The sequence below is a fragment of the Siphateles boraxobius genome, unplaced genomic scaffold (genome assembly GCF_051911475.1).
Source record: "Siphateles boraxobius isolate OS27281-9 unplaced genomic scaffold, OSU_SipBor_1 35, whole genome shotgun sequence".
Lineage (NCBI taxonomy): Eukaryota > Metazoa > Chordata > Actinopteri > Cypriniformes > Leuciscidae > Siphateles > Siphateles boraxobius.
In genome coordinates, this window is record NW_027508975.1 from 3,540,512 (window position 1) to 3,564,026 (window position 23,515).

Below are 23,515 nucleotides of genomic sequence, written 5' to 3' on the forward strand. Positions count from 1 at the left end.
CTTCTCGTTCAGCGGCGTCTCATGACTGCTTACTCAGGCATGTCGGCATAGACAGACAGCGCCTCTGCAGTTAACTATGGTGATAATGCCTGAAGAGAAATCACAATTAAAGGCAGTCAGGCTCCAGTGGAGAGGAGTTGTGATAGAAATGACCACAGAGATCAGCTCACACACTCGGCTGCTCACACTCTCCATTAGTTCGGTTTGAGAAATGCGCATTGTGTGATTTTCTCAGTAGACATCACAACTTTCAGCCACACAGACATTATGAAACTGTCTATGTGACATTATAAACTCACAGTGCACAACTGTACAATCTTTTCATTTATAAACTAAGCAGGATTTAAGCACACAATCTGCCCTTTTGAAAAGACTAGTGGATGATGGTCAAGTTTCTAGCTTCAAGTTTCGCCAGAAAGACCATGCTATTCGATCAGCTACGTCAGCATAAACCTGGTCGAGACAGACATTGCATAAAAATGGCTACAAGCCATTTCTTGTCACCAAGGCTCAGTCTGAGCCAAAACATAGTGAGTTGCCTATGTACAGCAACACAAACACACTCCTGACAGAGAGGCTGCATAATTATGCAGACTTCTTTTGTTTAAATCTTACAGACAACACTGCATGTTTCATTTGTGAAGAAGCCAATCCCATAATGCACTGCAAACAACGCTAAATCCATCCAAGATTGTGGGCGAAGTTAGATAAATTATTAAGAAAAAACACTTCAATCTAATTAAAAATGGACCATTCTAGCTAATAATTGTACGTGCTGTTTATTTTTAAAGCAAAGTACAATGCTATTAGCTTAACAACATGCTAATCACAAGGTCAACAGTGAATCGAGTCTTCTTATATACAATACCATTTTTGGATCAGTGAGATTATTTTTTAAACTAATAACACTTCTATTCAGCAAGGATGCATTAAATCGATCAAAAGAGACAGTAAAAAAGATATTTATAATTTTACAAAAGTTTTATATTTGAAATGAATGCTGTTCTTGTGAACTTTCTATTTGTCAAAGTATACTGAAAAATAAAATGTTTCCACAAATATATTAAGGAGCACAACTGTTTTCAAGATTTTTAACATTTCTTGAGCAGCAAATCATAATATTAGAATGATTTCTGAAGGATCATGTGACACTGACGACTGGAGTAATGATGCTGAATTCAGACTTGTGCTTTTTTCAGCTTTGATCACAGGAATCCATTACAGTACATTTAAGATATATTAAAATAGAAAACCGTTATTTTAAAGTGTAATAATATTTCACAATATTACTGTTTTTACTGTATTTTTGTTCAAATAAATGCAGCATAAGTGAGCATTAGAGATTTCTTTTAAAAAAACATCTAAATGACCCCAACGATAGTATATATTCTAAGTATTTCCAATTTGGGTTGCTTATGAGGGTCCACGGTCAGCATACTGCCTAAGAAGGCAGTACCCTATGTAGGCAGCAGACAATAGGGGGGCTCACTAGGTTTTGGAAGAGAGTTTAGGAACATCGCTCCTTTAAAAACTCCGAAGCTCTTTTTGGTAATCAGCTCATTTGTTGTCTTTTGTGATAGAATGGAAACCACATAATCAAGATACTTGTCTTCAGCACAAGCGCTGCTATTGTAATTACCTGAAATGCAATTAGTATTCTCTTGGAATTCTATGATGTTTAGGGGACGTAGTTAAAGTACTCTTTGTTCATCTCAGGAAATGTACCTCTGCTGGAAGTCCTTAATGAGCTTCTTGGCCTTGTTGTACTTCTTCTCCAGGGTCTGATACTGACTCTGAGCCTCCTTCAGATGCTCGTTCACCGTATGACACAGCGTCTGAGCCTCGATCCAATAGCTCTCCAGTTTTAGCATCCTCTCCTTGTTATCCTCGATGCTTTGCTTGAGCTGAGTCTTCTCTCTCTCCCACCGTGCCTTCTCTTTTTCCACTGCGGCCAGCTAAACAGAGAGACCAGGATGGAGACACAGTGGGGAAATAAAGCATATGGTGAACAATAAAGACAACAGGAAAACAAAGCAGACCCTAAGATAGATAGATAGATAGATAGATAGATAGATAGATAGATAGATAGATAGATAGATAGATAGATAGATAGATAGATAGATAGATAGATAGATAGATAGATAGATAGATAGATAGATAGATAGATTTACATTTATTCATTTAGCAGACGCTTTTACCCAAAGCAACCTACAAATGAGAACAATAGAAGCAGTTAAACTAACAATAGGACAACAATATGCAAGTGCTCTGACCCTTCCCAGTTTAATCTAACGCAGTACGTGTACTTTAAAAATTTTTTTTTGACAGACAGACAGATAGATAGATATATAGATAGATTTCTTAGATAATATTGTCATATCCTATATAATTTACAGTACAATACTCCATGTCACTTATGTGTTTCAGTGTTGTCTTTAATAAGCTTGCAATTTAATTTAGCTTTAATTTCTATAGTTTATATGTGTAGTTAGCATATTAATGTTAAGAGAAAGTGTACATCTCGGGACAGTAGTCTTCACATTTTTTTAAAATCCTCTTTTTACTTTCATCTTGTTCATTTTTTTATTGTTCTGCAGCGTGATAAATTAATTTAGTATAAAATGTTACTCTAAGCAAAATAATATTTTGAAAGATGTATAGCATGTCACCGTAGGACACGTCCTCTTCCCGAAAAGTATTTCCCGTCAGCGACCCCTACTGTACATGCAGAGTCTGCGAACCAGGGCAAATGACTATGGAGACTTAAAAACAGTTTAATCAACTGTAAATCCAAAATCCACCAAGATCTCTCAGTAATAAGATAAGAAGCTGTGCACATCCAATTTATATGCACATGCTATCAGAAATATATGGCCTGAAGGAGAGCATTAAAAAAATATACAATTGCTTTAATACAGATGAGAAAAACATTACACGATTAAGCAGATTTGTTGACACCGTACACAAGGTCAAGTTTAGCCCTGACTGTGTTCACTGTCAAGAGGTGAACAGTGTCATCAATATCTGGCACGTCTTCATGGGTTGCTATCTACTCTACTTTATTTTGCAACGTGGAAGTAAGTTATTTTCTGTGAATGTGTGTGAACTTCCGATTCAATAACAGCTATAGGTAAATAACTGAACAACAAAATTCAGTAAATGGTAAAATAATCTGAGCTATAAACCCGTGTGTTTATGGTTATGATAACACATTAAAATAATATGATAACAAAGAACAGTTTGCAATATCAAGCAGCCGTTTTGTACAGCTAAAATAACTAGGAGTGGATGAGACTGTAAGCCTCCACACATTCGAGTTACAAATGACCGCTCCTGCTCTTACGTTAACAAGGTGAATAGTATTGATGAAAGCTTCAGCACTTTGCCAAGAGACTAAAGAAAAATAGCATATTTAATTGTGTTGTTATTGTTAAATAAAACTGAAACTAAAACTATTTTTGGAAATAAAAAAAGTTGAAATAAAATAAAAGGAACAATATATAGACATATATATATATATATATATATTTTTTTTTTTTTTTTTGATTAAAATGTTTTACTTAAAAAACGTATCTTAAAAAAATCTTATGTTATCAATGCCAATTACTAAAGTTAATAAAACAAAAGCTGAAATAAAAATTAAAGCTATCTTGAAATATATTTTTTTAAATAATAAAAATGACAAAGGCACATTACAAAGTTGCGAACTCACTCAAATTAAAATTAAAAACCTACTAAAATAACTCAGATTTTTGCTGCCTGTCTGAGGTCAATAAAACCAGTTGTTCTTTTCCTTTAAAGAACTGTAACTTCCAGTTTTGCAGTTTGTAGCTTAACTACATTTGTAGGGGGAAAACACATATTAGCAGATACTGTAGCCTCTTACCTTGTTCTTGAGCTTCTGGATCTCAGCTTCAGTGACAGTGTGTTTAACCTTCAGCTGTAGAAACAAAGGGATAAGAGAGAGTAGATGAAAGATGACTGGATGATCAGGGACAATCTTCCTCTCGAAGAGACTCTCTCTCTGCGTGACTGACGACACTCTTTCTCTCTGACTCAAGAGAATGAAAAGGAGAGAGGGAGCAGGACAAAAGACAACTGAGCAAGAAGGAGTGAGCTCTGGAATGCAATATTTATATAGAAAAGGTTATGGTCTCTCATCAGCACCAATGTATAAGAAAAGCAGTGAAGACAATAGATAGTCCGAGTTCAAACCAGTACTGAAAAAAATAGCTTCATCAGATGAGTTGTATTGACAAAATGAAAAGGATCAATAGAACATTTATTTTCTCCAGGTTGATCAAGATGTCAAAGCTCCTCTGTTGTCTTTTTTCCCATACTTATCCAGACCTGGAAATTACTAAAATCAAGGTGAATAACTCTCTCTTTTTTTTTTCTTCTGAGAAATGTTGATAATTATGTACATTACTGATTAAAACTATTTTAGTTATTATTATTATATTGTGAAATATTATTACAATTTAAAATGACTGTAGTCTATTTTTAATACATTTTCAAATGTAATTTATTCCTTATTTACCATCACTTTTGATCAATTTAATGCATCCTCGCTGAATAAAAGTATTCATTTCTTTTTTATTGAAATTTTACTGATCCCAAACTTTTTAACAGTATTGCATTTATGTAATATAAACTATTATTTAACATAAAAATAAACTAGTTAGATAAGAGTAGATAACAATTTTATAGTGAAGTTCTCAGATGATACAGCGATACTTAGTCTTTTGTATGAGAAGAATGATTTGTCAGTTTATTTCTCAGTGATATCAAGGTTTGCAGAGTGGTGTGATCTAAATCATCTTATTTTTAACACAGAAAAGACTGAGGAGATGATTTTTGATCTTAGATCAATAGGTGATCACACACCAGTGCTTTTACATGGAAAATCAATTAAGCAAGTACGTTCCTATAAGTACCTTGGTATCTACGTGGATAATACACTTAGTTGGGGGATTCACGTTGATATAATTTGTTCTCGTGTGCAGCAAAGACTGTATTTTTTACGTAGACTCAGACTTTATGGAGTTGACCAGAAAATTATGTGGTTGTTTTATCAGGCAGTTATAGAGAGCATAGTCAGATATGGCATTACAGTTTGGTTTGGTAACCTTACAGTTCAGGTAAAGTCGAAGCTTGCACGTTTGGTTAGAATAGCGATGAAGACCATTGGGAGAAAAGAATTTTTGTCTCTTGAGTCATTATATGAACAATCGGTCCTGAGAGAAGCACATAAAATCGTGGTTGATCCATTGCATGTTCTGTACACTGAGTATGAATTGTTACCTTCTGGAAGACGATACAGATTTCCGATGTGTAGATATAACCGTTTTAAGAAGTCTTTTATCCCTTTTTCAATTAAATTGTTAAATGATGAATGATGTGTATATATGTGTATGTATATGTATGTGTATGTATGTGTGTGAATAGGAATTGTTATTTATTATAATACTAGTTATTTTAATGTATGCATTTGAATGTTTCAATGTCAATGTAAACACCTTGAGTCCAACACAAATTTCCCCTTTGGGGACAATAAAGTGTATTTCATTTCATTCATTTCATAACAAATTTCTATTTCTTTCATTTCATTTTTATATTTATTGCTAAAAAACAAGACATTCATTATTTTAATCTGTAGTTATACTATTTTAATCTGTATTTGCAAAAATAGCAAAACGCAAAAAATAAATAAATAAATAAAAACAGCTGACTTAATATTTAGTTTGACCTTTTGATGTTTTCTAAAGGTTAAGTTGATCATTGATCAATTGTTAAAAAGTGCGTGCGTTCTTGGTTTACCTCTCGAAACTTCTGATAAAGTTTGGTGGCATCCAGTTCAGATGGCGAGATGATGTCCTCATTTTCGGGTAAATCGAAAACCTCAATGGCCACATCTCTGTCCCTTCCCGTCTGTCCCGCCTCCGCCTCCTCCTCCTCATCCGTGGCGTACTCCCCTGTCTGAGCACAGGCACATGGGAATAAACATTTACTACAGCAATCAATCTTACTCAGGGTTCCTACACATTTTTCATTTTAAAATGCCATACTTTTATAGACTCAAATATCCAAATTCTTCAGACCATATTTGACATTGGTTCATAAAGCATTATTTTCAGCATTATATTTGGTATATAGTCATCTGTAAATATTTGTATGTTTTTTAAATTTCGTTTACCTTGAAGTGTTAGCATGCGCTTACATGATAAGAAGAAACTAAACCGCTTTATAACCTGCATATATTCACCTCAGACACATGACTTTGATACTGTAAATGTGGTTTGATGTTGCACCATCACCAAACCCCACAGTACAGACTGATTTAGATTATCGTTTGCTGGTTTGAGTGGCACACACATTTGTTTAGTGAAGTAAAAAAAAAAAGAAACAGTTTTACGTAATGAAAAATGTGCGCCTTAAATTAACTCCTAATTCAGAATTAATTAAATCACTGCTTGTATGATACATTTATTTTTAGAAATTCTTAATTTTGTAATTTAGAAAACTGAATAGGGGTAATAGTCTGGAAACACAAATATTTTTATTTTTCCACTTATCCAGACCTGAACATTACTGAAATTACATACTATTTAAAGTTGTGTAGGAATACTGTTTAATAGTCTTAACAACTTTACTGCAGACATTGCATCTCTAGGATGCTGTATTTTAAAAATAGCAATATAGATACTAAAGGACTTGATACCCTAAAAAACCCTGGTTTTGATTTTATATTAACTGCTTAGCCAATGGAAAAATGAACTTTACCTCAATTTGTGAGGTTCATTGAGTTGTGCTATTACTTTTCTAAGCGATTAAACTTGGCATACCAAAAAAATGAGAGAAAAAATTAATTTTAAGGAGGAATCCAAACAGTATCATACTGTTTTGACTTGAGCTAGTAAATAACCACCTAAAAGTTGGGATTTTTGATTGTTTTTGAATTGAAGTCTCTTATGCTCACCTACGCTGCATTTATTTGATCACAAATACAGTACTGTTTTGAAATATTACAGTTTAAAATAGCTGTTTCTATTTTAATATATTTTAAAATGTAATTTATTCCTTTGATCAAAGCTGAATTTTCATCATCATTACTCCAGTCTTCAGTGTCACATGATCCTTCAGAAATCATTGTAATATGCTGATTTGCCGCTCAAGAAACATTTATTATTATTATCAATGTAAAAAAAACCAACAGTTATATGCTTAATATTTTTGTTGAAACCATGAGAATTTTTGGATGAATAGAAAGTTTTACAGAAAAGTATTCATTTGAACTAGAAATGCATTTACTGTCACTTTTGATCAATTCAATGCTGAATAAAAAAAAAAAACATACTGACCCCAAACATTTCAGAGTTTTGGTCTGTTGTCTTTTCAAAATAAACACAAGTCATGCAGCATGTATTTCTCCTGCTCGAGTGTGGACACACACGGACAGGTCAGTTCTGCTCGGCTGGGGCTTGTATCGCGTCTGTTCCCCGGGACGCCTCCTTTCCACATCAAATTATTCTGCCTGGCAGGAGGCCATATGTAACCCTGCTCTACTGTACTGCTTTAACCATCTGTGTCTCTCGCTCTCATCTCTTCACACGCATTATATGTTAATTGAGAGGACATCATATCATCCATATCATCAGCGTGATATTACCTCTCAGATATAGTCAAGGGGCAAATTAGCTCATTTTAGAGTGTCACATTCAATTAGTTTATGTGTCACCATTCTTTTAACACACTGGTGGTCACCGTACTGCACACGTTTGAGGAAACTCATTTCAAGAAGGTCATATTACAGCGGCATTGAAAGTAGTACTTATGCCAAACTTCAAAATGTATAAATATCACTGTACTAGATAACAAAATAGCCTACCTAAATAAACAAGTGCCACTTACTGGATTTTATATTATTGAGTAAAATATGTCTAAACTATTATTTTGTCTGAAATTAAAAGTAACCCAATAAAACACAAATGCTTACAAATGCTTCAAGTTAATTTAGAAAGAAAATGGGTATTAATTGTAATATTTTCTAAAGATTACATTTAACAGTGTTATTAATTTATTAGTGTTTTTAAAAATTACATTTTTAGTGATCTGTAGAACAGAAAACAAACATATGAGGCAATATCGCCTTATATTTAGAATAAATATTTTACAATTTAATATATAAAAACTGTACACACACATATAGTGCTGTCAAAATGATTAATCACGATTAATCACATCTTACAAAGTTTTTTGTTTATATAATGTGTGTGTGTGTGTGTGTGTGTGTGTGTGATACAGACATTATAAATTATTGTTTGATAATGGATTTTGAATCCTTTTAATCCTTTTAAGTCGATGTTATAAATATTGATTCAATATTGACCGTTATGATAAATTAAAAAAGCCCAAATTCCAGCCAATAACCAATAGTACTTATTTATTGTGCGTCCTTAAACAATATAAACTCATGAACATGTGCACATGTTCGAAGATACTGTTATGGTTGCTTAATTGAAAAAAAAAAGTCATATATTTATAAGTGTGGCTGAGATGTCACTGTATGCCCTTTCCAACACCACTAACCTTTTTAGATGTCCTTATAACCACTATATCCTGCAGGACCCTGCTGTTTTAAGGCCATTTACCGCTGACAGGCAGCTTGTGAATGGTTTTGGCATCTGCTAATCCACAGCACAGCGAGTTTTCAGGCAGGTTCACACCCTTCTGCCTCACTGAACACACCAGCCCTTAAACTTTCATTTTTGGAGGCCCCTCTTGCATGACACTGATATGACACATTTGAACAGACATTCACTCGCTGACGCTCAAGCACACAAGATCGCAAGAACAAACACCCACCCACCCACATGCAAACCTGCTAATCTTTAGCGAGGACTGCTACATTCATTACAATTCCTTACGGGCAGCTTGTCTGCCGGGAGAAGCTGCCTGTGCCAGAATTATAAAACAGTGCTGATCGCACAGCTATTTCAAGAGCGCAGCCTGCATCCGAGCCAGCAGAGGAGGAACACATAAAACCATGCGGTGCACAAGAAGGATATCAGTTAAATTGAGAATGTGAGATTTTGATGCAATCTGAAGGAGAACTCAACGCACATATATCCATCATTCAAAATGCTAATTTAGATTCTCACTGACAAATAATGAGAGCCATTAAAAATTCACTCTTGCATTAGCACATGTGAGTCTTGCATCATTCTGCGCTGCACAAGAGCCTATAATGCTAAATTGTCCGCGTCCTCCAAATCACAAGGTAGAAATTGCTTTGTCTGGTCTACTGATGTCATTTTCTCTGAATCGTAGCGGGCGATTAATTCAACGCTTTCTTGAGTCAGTCTTCAGAGCTTTCGTGTTGAATCCCGCTGCAGTGACAGTAGCGCATGCATTATGGAAATGCACCTCGCTCTCTTTATCCTTCACAAATAGATCGCAGCACAGGCACAGATGTGACAACAGACTTGTGGACCTTTTGTCTGAAAAGCCAGGCCGCCCGCCCGATCCACTAATGAGAACTGAGCAATAATTCAGTGACTAGTAATATAACAAACTCCATTAACTCTCCATGGACCATGTGAAGCGCTCACCGACCTAAACACACTTTGTAACATTGCTGAAATCTTTAGAGGAGAGGCAGGAAAGTCCATTTGTGCTTCGTCTAGGGCAGAGGTGTTCAGATGTTTTTATGCCAATGACATCCGAATAATAAATATATGATAATACATTTGCCAAAATATAAGGGGAACTGTATATTTTTAAGTATTAAGATTGATTTTTACTGTATGAAAAAAAAACATTATCAGTTTTCAAAATTAAATAATTGTCTGTTTGTTGCACTAATAAATGTATTAAATATTTTCAGGGAAATATTCACTCTGTATTAATTTTTTCAGTTTATCTTTTTTCTACCAAAGAAAGGAGTAATAATTATTATTATTAACACATATTAATCTCTCCTTCCTTAGGATTAAAAAAAATATAATATAATAAAACAGTTTCAATTACTGATTAACAGCATGAATTCCATCTTAAAAACTGGAATGAAACAGCAATGTAATCAATTTGGTAAATGTTTAGTACATTTTTCAAGAACCCCTAGTCTAGAAGGATTGAATTGATATATTTGTGTTTTTTTCCCTTTCAACAGGAAGACTTAATTAGATGGAGCAATGAAATGATGTGTTTTGGCGGCACTACGGGCTCAAGATTCATATAAAATTATTTTGAGAAGGAATTATCTGTCCTGCAGCACAGAAAGATATGGTCAAATGTAGGATATTGTGAGACAGAAAATATACAATAGTTCTCTTGATTAAATAGAACTGTGCAACTCAACAGTTCATAGCATTAGTTTTAGGTTGTAGCTTGATTATATAGCTTTTGACCAGCAGAACTGTTTTCATCCTGCTTGTGACTAATTGTAACAGGTTGAGGCTTGTAGCATGGCCGAATCATGGATAATAGATTTGAACCTGCTCCAACTGGCTCTTGATGGTTGATTAACCTGTTCAGACAGATGCTGACATGCTCAGACCTGTTCTGTGCTCACCTCGTCATCATCAGCATCGTACTGGGCGTACTGTTGCTCCATCATCTCTCTCTGACGTCTCTCCTGCTCCAGAGTCTGACTGATGAGCTGAGCCACCTCGCTCTGCTGTCCCGGACGCTCTCGGCCAATCACAAACCTGCACAGACACACCAACTGCCAATGAGAAGGGAGGGAATTTCTGATCACATGCTAAGAGGTAAAGGCTATGGAGTGCATATTTTAAAAGTACGTATTTTTTCCATTCATTTCTACAAGACTGTGTACTTAACGGCTTTAGTGAGGGAAAGAACTACAATCCCATGAAGCATTGCAAACAACAATCAAATTAAAAACGATGTTGAAATATAAAACTACTCATTTAGAAAAGTTAATCATAGCAACAATATATGAAATATGCATATATATACAAAATACAAAGTATTTTGAGAGCGTAGGGAGATCATGGGAATGGGTGGCGTGGAGCTAAAGAGCTCTTTTGGCGCTGTTTGCTTGTTTTGACTGATTGGTGGAAATTTCTGTACAGCATCATGGGTAATGTAGTTTTTTTTTACCACAAATTCCACTGTTAAACACGCTAATTTTAACAATATGTTGAAATAATGGAGGCTCACGGCGTCAAAAGCATATACATGTACTAGTCGATTAAAGTCCCCCTGTAATACATTTCTTTTATCCCTTAAAACTCATCTTTGATCACAAAAATGACAGAAATGCCATCTCAGTCTGCCTTCTAAAAACCAGTATCCTTATAAACGTTATGAACAACTCAAAACGTCAGTGGAGAAATGTATATAGTATTATAACATCGTAATATACATCATATACATAATTCACCTGCTATATTGCTAAATGTACACAATTTTTCATATCAACAGAAAAATATACAGGGATAAACTGGCTTCTCGTGAGACTCCCTTTCTTCACGGCATAGTTAATGATATGCTAAAGCCCGAGCCCAAGGTAGTTTGTGACGTAAGAAACACCGTCGATTTCAAAACCACGTTTTTGAGACTGTCTTTGGTTCACTGGAGTTTTAAAAAGAAAATACTCAGCAATAGTGTTAACTTATGAGTTTGCACATGGTTTGTCTTAAAGCATATTTAAAAACACCACAGACATACTGTATAAACAACATTAAAAACTTGAATTTCACTATAGGGGGTCTTTAACAACCTTGTAGCTCATAGTATAATTTATCACTAAAATCAATTTTTACTTCCGGAACCTGACTGTTGAACTCTATGAAAGATCATGGGTATTGATTTTCAAATAGAGAAAAAGAACAGAATAGATTTTACATAAATGAGGAGGGTATAAAAATGTAGAAGGTGAAATTGAGTGTCATTCAGTAAAATAAAGAAAGGTATAAAAACCCTTCTTTTCTATTTCAATGAAGTGAAGCTCTTTTCTTGCATTATCTGGCTTCAAGCAGGCATTTTTGTTCTCAGTTCACTGACGGATTATATCTTTTATAATATACCCTATAAATCAACGAACGTGGCAGGAGGCACTTCTTGCGATGTCAGTGTGATAAATGACTGTGACAAGGTGAACATAATAACTGTACAAAATGTTAAGAATCCTGCTTGAGAATGTCAGGGAAAAATTTACTGCAAAAGAACCTTGAAAATGAAAGTTTGTTATTTCTGTACCACTAGTGGCACCGAAAAGAATTGCAATTTGTTAATCATTAATTATTAATCTCTGAAGGTGACATTCTGCTTTAGAAAGACGTTTGAATAATAATTAAAAGTCAAATAATTTATGCAAGTTACTTTACCTATAAAGAATGTTGTTTCCAAATGAATGCAGTGGTGACATTATTGGGTGCTATTTTTAAAGACCCACCAAATGGCATAATTTATGAGTAAACCTGATCGTGAATGAAAAACTGTATATCTGTAAAACAATAAGGTTTTCTCTTCGAGACATTAACCTACAGAAAACTTACTTGTCTCTGCATATGAAATTAGGATGTACAACATATCTGTACGATATCAGTAACCACATAAAATGTGATGCATACATTTTTTTTTTGACAACAGTTCCCTCCAATAATATTCACCCCATAATTGGAATGATAAGCCACAGGGAAGTGCTCAGCAGTGAGTCCTAATCACCCTGCATTAGGCACAGATAAGGGTCCAAATTTGATCTACATCTAAAGCAACAACTGGGCCAATACCCTGTGATGCTTTTGCAATGCAGCTGACCTGGAAACAGTCCTCCCTTCCGTCTCGGTACCACACGCAGGGAGTCCCAACTGCTCCGGGACAGAGATCTCCTATTGAGAGATCCCTCCACTTATATTCACATACATCTGGGGTGACAGAATGCATTTCAGGATGTGTGCATCGCCTCACACAGCGAGGAGTTGTTCCAGCCAACTTGCTAAAAAAAAACCTCATGATTTTGACACTGAATCATCACAGCAATGACTCTTAATAGTGCCAATCTTAATATATTTATTGGTGGTTGCTGGTGCAGATAGAGTTTAAGACCTGCCTTAATTCCTACAGAAGGGTAAATTTAGCACAAATTCTCAATCTGGGTCACACTGCCTCATTGGTGAGAACAGAGCGCAAACAACCAGGAGGAGGGAATGAAACGAAACCAGGAAAGAATAGACAAAATAATAAAAATATGATCAAAATACACTCATGGTGAAATTGTGCGTTTCTGAGAGCCTCATAGTATTAGATGCATTTGATGTTTTCTAGTAAAAATCTGGCATAACCCAAAACTATATATATATACAAGAATGTAAATTGTTACAAAAGGTTCCTATTTTGAATAAATGCTGTTCTTTTTAACTTTTTATTCATCAACGAATCCTGAAAAAAGTATTTTTTTTGTCAAATCAAATGTTTCCAACATTGATAATAACTGTCACGGTTTGGGTTCATGTCTTGTTCCTGTCTGTCCTGTGTTTCCCTTGTCTTGTGAACTGTAGATATTTCCTGTGCGGTGTCATGTTTTGTAGTCCTTTGTAGTTTTTTCTAGTTTATAAGTATCCCCAGGTGTTTCTGATTAACCACGCCCTCTTGTTATCTTGTTTAGCTTGTTTACCCCTGTATTTAAGCCCTGTGTTTCAAGCCTGTCTTTGTGAGTTGTTAATGTTGTAATGGTTGCTGTTTCTGTGTTCCTGGTCTGAGTTCCTTTTGTTTGTTTTATTAATAAATGTGCTTGCAATTGGATTCACTTCTCGCTTCACTCTCCCGCATCGTTACAATAACTGAGTATCAAATCAGCATATTATAATCATTTCTGAAGGATCATGTGACACTTAAGACTGGAGTAATGATTCTGAAAATTCAGTTTTGCATCACAGAAATAAATTATACTTTCAAGTATATTAAAACAGAAAACCATTAATTAAACTGTAATAATATTTCACGATATTATTGTTTTTTCTGTATTTTTGATTAAATAAACGCAGCCTTGATGAGTATATATATATTGCTTCTTGAGTGAATTTATTTTATTTTTAAGGAGGTTTTGAAGGTTTTTTTACTGGAAAACAAGACAAAATACTGCTCAAGAAAATTAGCATTCTTTTTTGCAGTGCGGACTGTCAGCTTGTCCATGGCCATGTGAATTATATGGATCATTAAGTTCAGTCCCTCTCAAAAAGTTGCATTTAAGGAAATTATTTTTCAGGAAAGCATTTTTAAATAAACATACATTTGAAGGTTAAGGCTAAATTCACTGTTCCAATCAACTACATTTTCAGTGTCTTAATATTTACAGATGAAGTGGAATAATACACCACTGACAGCATCTGTTCAACAACAATACGCTCCATCACACTGTGCAGAACTATTGTTAATGAAGAGCCTTGTTTTCTCACAGTGTGAAGTGCTCCTGCCAGCTGATACTCTTTTCAAAGACATGCTTTCTGCTGTCGTGTCTAAGGGGAGTTTGGATACACTAACAAGAATTCTGTGTTATTCTCACAAAAGTGCTGCGTGGGAGGGAAAGATGATGCAATGTCATAGTATTTCATAAGCTAAAAATAGATATTATAAAATTATAAAATAAAAGTTATAGTGGGGATTCGAATGTAGGTATCTGGTGGTCAGCATTAAAGGGCAAACCTGGTATTAATGAAACATAATAAACGAGCAAAAAATGGCTGTGAACATCTTACCTGACTACTCCCTGCGTGTTTCTCAGGACAGAAGCAGCGAAGCTCTGAGTTACTCCCACCAGACTGGTGCCGTCAACCTCCACGATCTGATCGTTCACCATAATTCTGTGGAAAATGAAGGTGGATATGTTTTAACACTTTTTACAGTGACACTATTAGGACATTGTGCAATCTCTAAAACAGGTTTGTATAATAGTATTTCAATCATGACAACTCGCAAAATAGTCTTAGAATGTTATTGAATATGGCAATGTTAATGTTTGGTCTTGTCGGACTAGATCTGCTGTGCTGCTGCTGTTGATTATTGCTTCTGTAGAGCAAGTATGAACTTGCTACTGCTAATAGATACACAGACTGTGAGCATGTAAGATATCCTGCTGCTATTCCATAAATAAACATGCATGAATCCCGTAGCTGATCTAGGCAGGTGGAGCTGGGGGAGGTGGAGGGTTTCAGAGGAACTACCATACAGCAAACACTGAATTAGACCATTTAATTGTTGAGCGAGCAATCTCATTGGCTGCAGGATCAGCAGAGGCCAATCAGCTTGTGCCATGCGGTAATGATGTGATTGCTTGTAGATTGCATGTAAAGGATCTCTCAGCCTGCGCCCTCTAGAGTTTCATGACTGAACTAGATATGAATAGTGATTTCTCTGTCATATTGAGATTACTTTAAAAAAAAAGCTTAATTATGTTCTGCCTGAGGCCTTCTCATCACTCTGCTTTTTCATTGGATCAAATATGCTAAAGTATGAAGGACATAGTACCTCCAAGGACAGGGTTTCCCGGAGAATCCGCTAAGATTAATTTATAAAAACGTAAAGATAAAAGTAAAGACCCAAAATAAGATTGCAAAGATTTAGCAAAGATGTGTAAAGATTTATTGCTGCATACTGAAGATAATTCCACCAGTGTAAAGATGCCAACAGTGAATTAAATTAATAATTAATAATAAGATGTAATAATTATTTATTAATAATAATAATAATTGTTGATGTTAATAATAATAATGTTAAAAATAATAATTATATAATTGTTAATAATAATTATTATTATTATTATTATTATTATAATACAATGTATTTTCCAAAATATATTCTTTGCATGTGAATGAACATAAATATGACTTAAAAAAAGAAAAAAGTAATAATTACTTAAAGGGGTCATCGATGCCCATTTTCCACAAGTTGGTATGATTCTTTAGGGTCTTCATGTAAAGTTTGCAACATACTTTGGTTAAAAGTCCTCAATGGTTGTGTAAAACAACACCCTTTTTACCTCCTCAAAAACAGCTCTGTTCACAGCGACCCGCTTCGGTGCATGTCTCTTTAAATGATAATGAGCGACTGCCCCCCCCCCCCCCCCCCCCCCCCTCTTCCATGGGGGGTGTCGACACAAGACACATAAAGTGCTGCCTTGACAGGCAGGGTGCTTCTCAATATCCCTCCTCGTCTCCTTGCTCCTCTGTCCTCCATCCTATGACCCGGAAACCAATCAAGCACAGCCATCTTGAAGGACATCTCAATTCTCTAATTGCACCGCGAGGAGTCGAGGAACGAGGAGCGAGGAGGCTTTCAGAGGAGTCATGAGCGAGGATACACAGGTGTATCCTATGCGGAACTGTTCCATTGACTAAACGTGACGCACGTATACATTCTCCTCCCCCTTCACATCGGTCACAATCTTTTTAAATTATATTTACCTATGCAGTTTATATAAACCACACATCTCACATATTTCAACAGGGTATCTTGCTTTATTATTGTTCATTATGAATTTCTTAAATAAACAAACTTCAACAACATAAGGGCAGATGCTTTGAGCGCTGCTGATGACGCTGTGAAGTGACGCTCGAATGATCAAGTATTCCAATGTATAAAAAAAGCTTTCATTCGATTCCTCCATCCTCATTTTCTTTCCAGGCGTCCTTCCCTCACAACCTACAGGGGGAGGAGCTGAGGCGCTAGGAAAGGAAGCGAGGAAAGGAAACGAGGATGCACAAATAAGAAATGAGAAGCACCCAATGTATACAATTGGCTGAGGGCGGAAATATGCTAATACGGGACAGTCCGTCAGTGGTCGTGGGCGGAGAAAATCCAAACGGCTTGATTATTAAGTGTTAACGCTTTTTGAGGATAAAAAATGGATGGAGCGAATGGATTTTTTCCATTGTATGGTGGTTGTGTCCACACACTATGGTGCAAACACCATATAAAAGTGAATTTTGCATCCGATGACCCCTTTAAAGTCTTAGAGAATACTTCAGGTAAATAATTTAGGTCATAGCCTATGGCTTACCGGCCTATGGCTTCCCGTGTTTGTTTTTCTGGTTTTGACTTTGGATTGCTCTTGGACTCTGATTCTCTCTGCCTGCCTCGACCCTTTGCTTGTATCTGGTTTGTCTCTGCCTTGTCTCCGTTGCCCTGTTTTGCTGTTGTTGATCCCTGCCTGTTTGACTATTCTATAATAAAGCTGCATTTGGATCTTCACCTCCAAGTCTCGGAGCAGTTCATAACAGCCGGTCACATTCTTTCATTTCAGAAGCTAAAGAATAATGCTCACAAGACAGAAGGAATTACAATCATAGAATAGGATTACAAAGACGAGTAAGCTCCTTAACAACATAGGATGATATAATTTTCAGAATGCTGCGGTGTTTGCATGAAGAGCCCCAACTGTGTGATATCTGTAATGAGCTTTGTGAGTTATACCAAATTGCTTGGACCCTTGATTCCTGTCTGGATATCGAGCTCTGCTTTGCCAGCATAGGAGAGACGCTTGCCAGATTGAATCCTAATTTGCACCTTGACCTTCACATACATTTTGCAATCTCGCCAATTAATTAATACTGAAAGCATGAATAAGTATTCCTCTATGCAAAAAGTAAAAAAAAAAAGTACTTCAGTGCAAAGATTTCAATGTCGCTGTCAAATCGTCCATTGTTACACTGTGCACAGAAACAGCCTAGAGTTAATGGTGGAGGAAATTTCATTCTGGCTATTGAATGGTCCTTTTGAAACCTTATTGCAAAGCATAGAGTTGCTTGGTAATCTTGAAACAAGTAACATTTCTCAGGATTTCAGCAGGGTTTGATGCCACTCAACAAACCACACAGTGCAGTCCAACAGTCTGAGGCCACATTGAATTGAATTTTAGTTTATCACTACTTTCTATGTGCAGTTTAGTTTACCTTCCATCTCTCTCCGCTGCTCCACCCTCTATGACAGTCTTGACGAAGATGCCCAGCTTCTCCAGGCCTGCGTCAGCACCAACCCCCATTCCTATAATACTGATGCCCAGGCCGTCGTCATCTGACATACACAGATGAACAAACACAAATCAGTGAAAGGAAAAACATTAGTGGTGAGCAAATGGAAAGAATGACAATTCAATAAATCATTGGATGGATGGATGCATATTATGACTGATCAATATTCAAGGCTTACCACTGATTTCACAGCGCTCAAAATACACAGATACATGCAGAACAAACATTTCCCTGAAAACCTATTCGTATCTATATTGTTTTTTTTTTTTTGTAAAACAATTAAAGAGGAAACCAGAGCTAATTGTCACAAGGGCTATAGTGTATCTCAGTAACCATAAGGTTTTGAGTAAAAACAGACTGAAAAATAACTTGGGTGAAAAGTGTGATGACTAGACCCAGTGTCGTTTATCATTAAAACAATCCTAAAATTTCAACCTCAGAGAATTCTCTTTTGTGACACTGACATCAAGGGCTTGTCATCAAGGGGTCGTGATGGCGCAGTGGATAAGACACATGCCTTTGGTGTGGGAGACCACTGTGAGACACCAATTTCTCCCTGAGCAAGACACTTAACCCCTAGTTGCTCCAGAGGCGTGCGACCTCTGAAATATAGCAATTGTAAGTCGCTTTGGATAAAAGCGTCAGCTAAATGAATAAATGTAAATGTTGTCATTAACACCTGCCAAATGTGGTTTGATTTCAGCAGTCGTGTGTAACGCAGTCACTCCTACTAGCCACTTTGGCAGGTTGAATTTTATAATACACTTTTCTTAATAGTAGTATTTTAAAATAGCATCTAAAATAATAAACTACGTGCAATGTAGTGTTGTCAAAAATATCGTTTTTCCGATACATATCGATACTGAAATATATGTAATGCTTCCAATGCTCATTTTCCACAGAACAGATACAGGATATTAGCTGCAGTTTCTCTCTCTCTCATCCCTCCGACAGCGAGTTACACACAAACCATCCTCCCCTCACTGACTCGTTTCATTTGCTCTTCATGAATATTTTTGATGTTACAGGGCTTGAATTTCAGCGTGGGATTGTGTGCATTGCGTATTGATTGTGCTCACACTCAAAGTGCATGTACATAAACCCACCTATCAGTACTAAATTGAGTTATTTCTTGCTGCTTATTGCATTAAACAGTCAAATACACACAAAATAATGTTGAAATTCACGTAAACACAGTCAGTTATGTTTTAAGTGAACGTAAACAGTTGAGAAAGAAAACGCATGTGTAACTGTAATTGCTTCCGGTCTTAAAGTGACAGTAGCCTAATACTCCTGCTGCTAAATTATGAGATAAAATAAAAAAATATCTATATGGCAGTTTTTCCCCATGGTTTCGATGTCAAAATTGTGGCCAGTGAAAATGCTGAGTGGCTAGTAACTTTGGAAAACCACTTGCCACAGTGGCTGGGGAGCAAAAAAAATGAATGTGAAGCCGCTATTCACCCTTTTCCAGTTCCACAGGGAGAAGTTCCAGCTTCTCAACCCGTTTCTCCAGCTCATACTCAGCTGAGGATGCCACCGGGTCCACCTCTTCATTCCGGCGGTCATAATCTTCATTGCAGTAGGTTTTGAAAACCTGGGAGCCAGAAAAAGTCAATGTCACATTACTGAGGTGAGGTCACATGACTAAAACAGCTGTGTGAAGCCAAATTTTTCATTGTTAGAAAAGACAGAGTATGAAAATGATTATTAGTTCATTGGGGGGAAAAATGCTTGTATATATACAGTATATAAATTCACCCTTTATCCAAGTAATATTAATAATTTGTTAAAGATTTTGTAAGCATATTGCTAGATGTGCTTGAAGTCAATAGTTGTATTTGTGATAACGCAATGAAAACATGCCAATGTTTTTACCAGGCTGTCGGAACAAACGAAATATTAATAACTGATTATGTTGTAGTCAATGTATGCTTTTTCCTGTGAGCTTTTTGTTTTTCTATGCATTTATTTTTCATAGTAAAATAAAACCTCCAGCTGTAGTTTGAAGCTTTCTTGCCAAATAATTTTGTCAGATAAATGCCTTAATTAAGTGTTAACTTGATTAACTTAGTGTTTTGTTCTTCCCTCATAATTAAAATATTAAAAAATACAAAATATTTTCTTCATATTTTAATGGTTTAATCAAACTAGTAGGGTCAACAAATATCCCCTCCAGACATCACTTTCAGCCACTACTCACGACACTACTATATATAGTGAGACAGCATGTGATCAATGAAGTTGTGGGCACTGGGCAATGTCTCGGGTTACATCAGAGCATCTTCATAACAGTGCTTATCGACTAAAACCCAAACTGCCTTCACCTCAGCGTAAGTGATGGTCTTGTGCACTGTGGTGTGAAAGGACAGTCACGCACAACTGTGTCCCCAAAACAAAACAGTTGCCCCATGCATATTAAAAGTGTTCACAGGATAAATTGTGACAGAATAAATTTCCCTGACCCACATTAAACATTCTTTCCTTTTAAAAGAATAAACTTTCTCAGGATGTCACAGTCATGTTATGTTTGGTTTCATTGTCTTGTTCTGTTAATTTCTAGTCATGGTTTTCTTTGTCACTGTGTTCTAGTTAATGATTAGATGTCATGGTTTCTAGTCCTCACCTGTTTCACGTTTAATTAATGATCTTCCTTTGTGTATTTAAGCCCTCAGTTTTCCTCAGTTCTTGGTTCCACATTAACATTTATGTGTAGTCATCGTTCATTCTGCATCACGCATCTGTCTTGTGGATTTACTACGCTCACTGTTACACAGGCAAATACCTCAGTTAATATAGAAATGATGACAGAGAAATGGTAAGAAATTCAAGATCTGTGTTTTTTCGTTCTGGCCCCACAACGAAAATGCTGACATGCACACATCACAATTCAAAGTTTTGGGGGTCGGTCTATGATTTTTAAAAATGTTTTTGAAAGAAGACTCTTAGGCTAACCAAAACTAAATTAATTGTGAAATATTAGTACAATTTAAAATAACTTAATTTTTTTTATATTTTAAAGTGTAATTTATTCCTGTGATGCGAATCTGACCAGATGTTGTTTGTTTGAATGTTTCTGTCCAGTCTTTAGTGTCACAATATTTTTTTTATTATAATCAATGTTGAAAAAAGTTGTGCTGCTTAATATTTTTCTGTAATTTTTTTGTAGTATTCTTGGATGAATAGACAGTTCAAAAGAACAGCATTAAATAAAATATTTTATAAATGACATGAGACGTATGCTGTTGCGTCTCCTGCCTTCATTGTTTGGATTACCATTGGCCTTTTTTGACCATTTTATCCTTATTTATATGTTCTTGGAATAAAGATCCTCTGCTATACCCGTGACACCGACAGTCCATCTGCCACCATGAGAATCATCTGCTTCAATTAAACCATGACTGATCACAGCAGAATCAAAGCCAGCTCATCTGTGAAGGAAACAAATTGGACTCAAACCTGACGTTTTATGCTAATTACAAGCCGAAACCAATGTGTCCAAATCGTATTTGGTAGGAAGCACTCTGAAACCAGAGCGCAAGGACAAAAGCAAGCATAATCTCTAGTGCACTTTACAACATCAATAATGTAAACTGATCAACAGCAATGCATTATTTAACAGCCACACTGCTGACCAAATGATTAGCTGATGTGTAATGAGCCCTTTGTCCACATTCCTTCAATGGGCTTGATGAAAATCATATTGGCAGAAAGGGCCAGATAGTGAGCCTGCAGCCTTAAAGATAGTAACTATAAAGATGTGAAACATTAAGAGTGACTACTAGAAAAAACTACCATATAAAAGTCCTTTAGCTGCACTAAAGCGCATATCTCACACAATCCATCAACAGCTTTTATGTCCCAGTTACAGACTCTAATACAGAAGCCGGGAATACAAAAACATTCTCTTGCGCACTAAATTCTCTAACCTGAAAGTGAGGACATTTCCAAAAACATCCATCTCTACAGTCAGTGGATCTGTTCCACAGCTTCCCTCCTGAGCTCAACCAACTATCACAGTGTTGACAGTCCACAGCTGGCTAAAAATGGCTCAACAACCGACTGTCTTTTGTGAATCTGGCAGACATGACAACCATGAGGTGCTCTAAGCAACAGACACTGTGTGGGCAGTGTGTGCTGAAGGCTACTGTCAGGTCTGACGTGCCGTGGGAGAACATAATTCATATCTTCTATTATATTCATTATAGACATACTGTCATAAAGAGCCAAAAGCGAGTAAACATTGGCCTTGATAAATAAATAAAATACAGTAGGGCAGTACATTTTTAATGACAAAAAACATCATTTAAACTGCATTTCAAAAGTGATTCAATTTAAAGACATACAGTACAAATAAAAGAATAGATTAGTGGCTATAACGTGTCTATCAATTATTTGCCGAGCTAAATTTCTGCAGTAAAACGAACAAAATAACTGGATCACAACGCGTTTGTGACTCTCAGTGAGGATTTTGCTGAATCATCTTTGTTATAGGGGGCAAATGTTATATAAAATAAAATATCACATAAAAAAATCACTGCCATTGCTGTCATTGTTTAAGTGTAAAGGCAAAAATATATGGAAATGGTTCCAATTCGTTTTTAGAAAATCAAACGAGCATTAAAGCATTTAACTTCAGATCCTGTATGAAAAGCATCAGTGGTTTCAATTATAAATCTGCCAGTTGATTATAAAACAAAAAACACTCCACAGAAAAGAAAACACCAATAACTTTCAGCTGTTCATTGTAGTTTAGTAGTGCAGCCAGAATCTTTTGGCTTTGGTCCGACTAACAGCGATACTTTTCTTGAATATCTTTGTGTATCTTGATCTAGTAATATTGATTCGGCCCACTCCAGTCACCTCTCTGTCATCAGCCTCACATCAATACACCTGTTAGCTGCCTTCAAACAATAGCAGAACATCTCGTTTGTCTTCTCATCTCTATACATATCTCACTCACTGCAGTCTTATATTTAAAACCCAGCAGCCTGCGAGCTCTTCAGCTCCAACTGCTACCTTGCATAATAGCCAAGAAATCTAAGCTTGTATAAGCGCTTTCCTGTTCGGGGAGCACTTTAAGTTTTTATTGCATGTTGTGAGATTTCCGCCAAATGCTCTGAGAGCTAATTTTTCTCAGCAAAGAGTGAATTTGCACAGAACTGCAGGGACGAGTGAAACTGAGCCAGGCCCATAATCCATCCCTCTACTCCCACTCGTATTACTTCATGATCCGTCTCGTCTCTCATCCTTCTTTGTGTCACTGCACTTCTAGCGGAGAAGCCATGGCTCATCGGTATGCCTCTAACACAGCATATTACACCAGCTACAACGTGGGTAACTGCAATGCTTGTGGGAAACCGAGGGGAAACGGGGTGGGTGGAGAAGAACAATCGACTGAAAGTGTTTGTCTGCATTTGTATCCTAGGCTGGCAATGGTACCGCATGGCTCAGAGTCAGGCCGACTACAACTGATCGCATTAAATGGCCCTACAGTCAGGCAGTGCCCGTGCTTTCAGTGT

At 36.2% G+C, this 23,515-nt stretch overlaps 1 protein-coding gene across 13 annotated transcripts in view; it reads right to left on the reverse strand.

The window, feature by feature from the left end:
- The window catches only part of ppp1r9a (protein phosphatase 1, regulatory subunit 9A), a 63,606-nt gene that overhangs the window by 19,323 nt on the left and 20,768 nt on the right, over positions 1 to 23,515 (reverse strand). For all 13 annotated transcript variants that reach the window (XR_013190424.1, XM_077196066.1, XM_077196063.1 and 10 more), the window contains exons 3-9: positions 19,458 to 19,590; positions 17,916 to 18,036; positions 14,724 to 14,828; positions 10,574 to 10,709; positions 5,821 to 5,979; positions 3,887 to 3,940; positions 1,726 to 1,955 (exon numbers count right to left, since the gene is read on the reverse strand). Coding sequence is in view for 12 of the 13 variants with exons in the window: in XM_077196066.1 (XP_077052181.1) it covers positions 1,726 to 1,955; positions 3,887 to 3,940; positions 5,821 to 5,979; positions 10,574 to 10,709; positions 14,724 to 14,828; positions 17,916 to 18,036; positions 19,458 to 19,590 (938 nt within the window). In the remaining variant the exon portion in view is untranslated. The remainder of the gene's footprint in view (positions 1 to 1,725; positions 1,956 to 3,886; positions 3,941 to 5,820; positions 5,980 to 10,573; positions 10,710 to 14,723; positions 14,829 to 17,915; positions 18,037 to 19,457; positions 19,591 to 23,515) is intronic.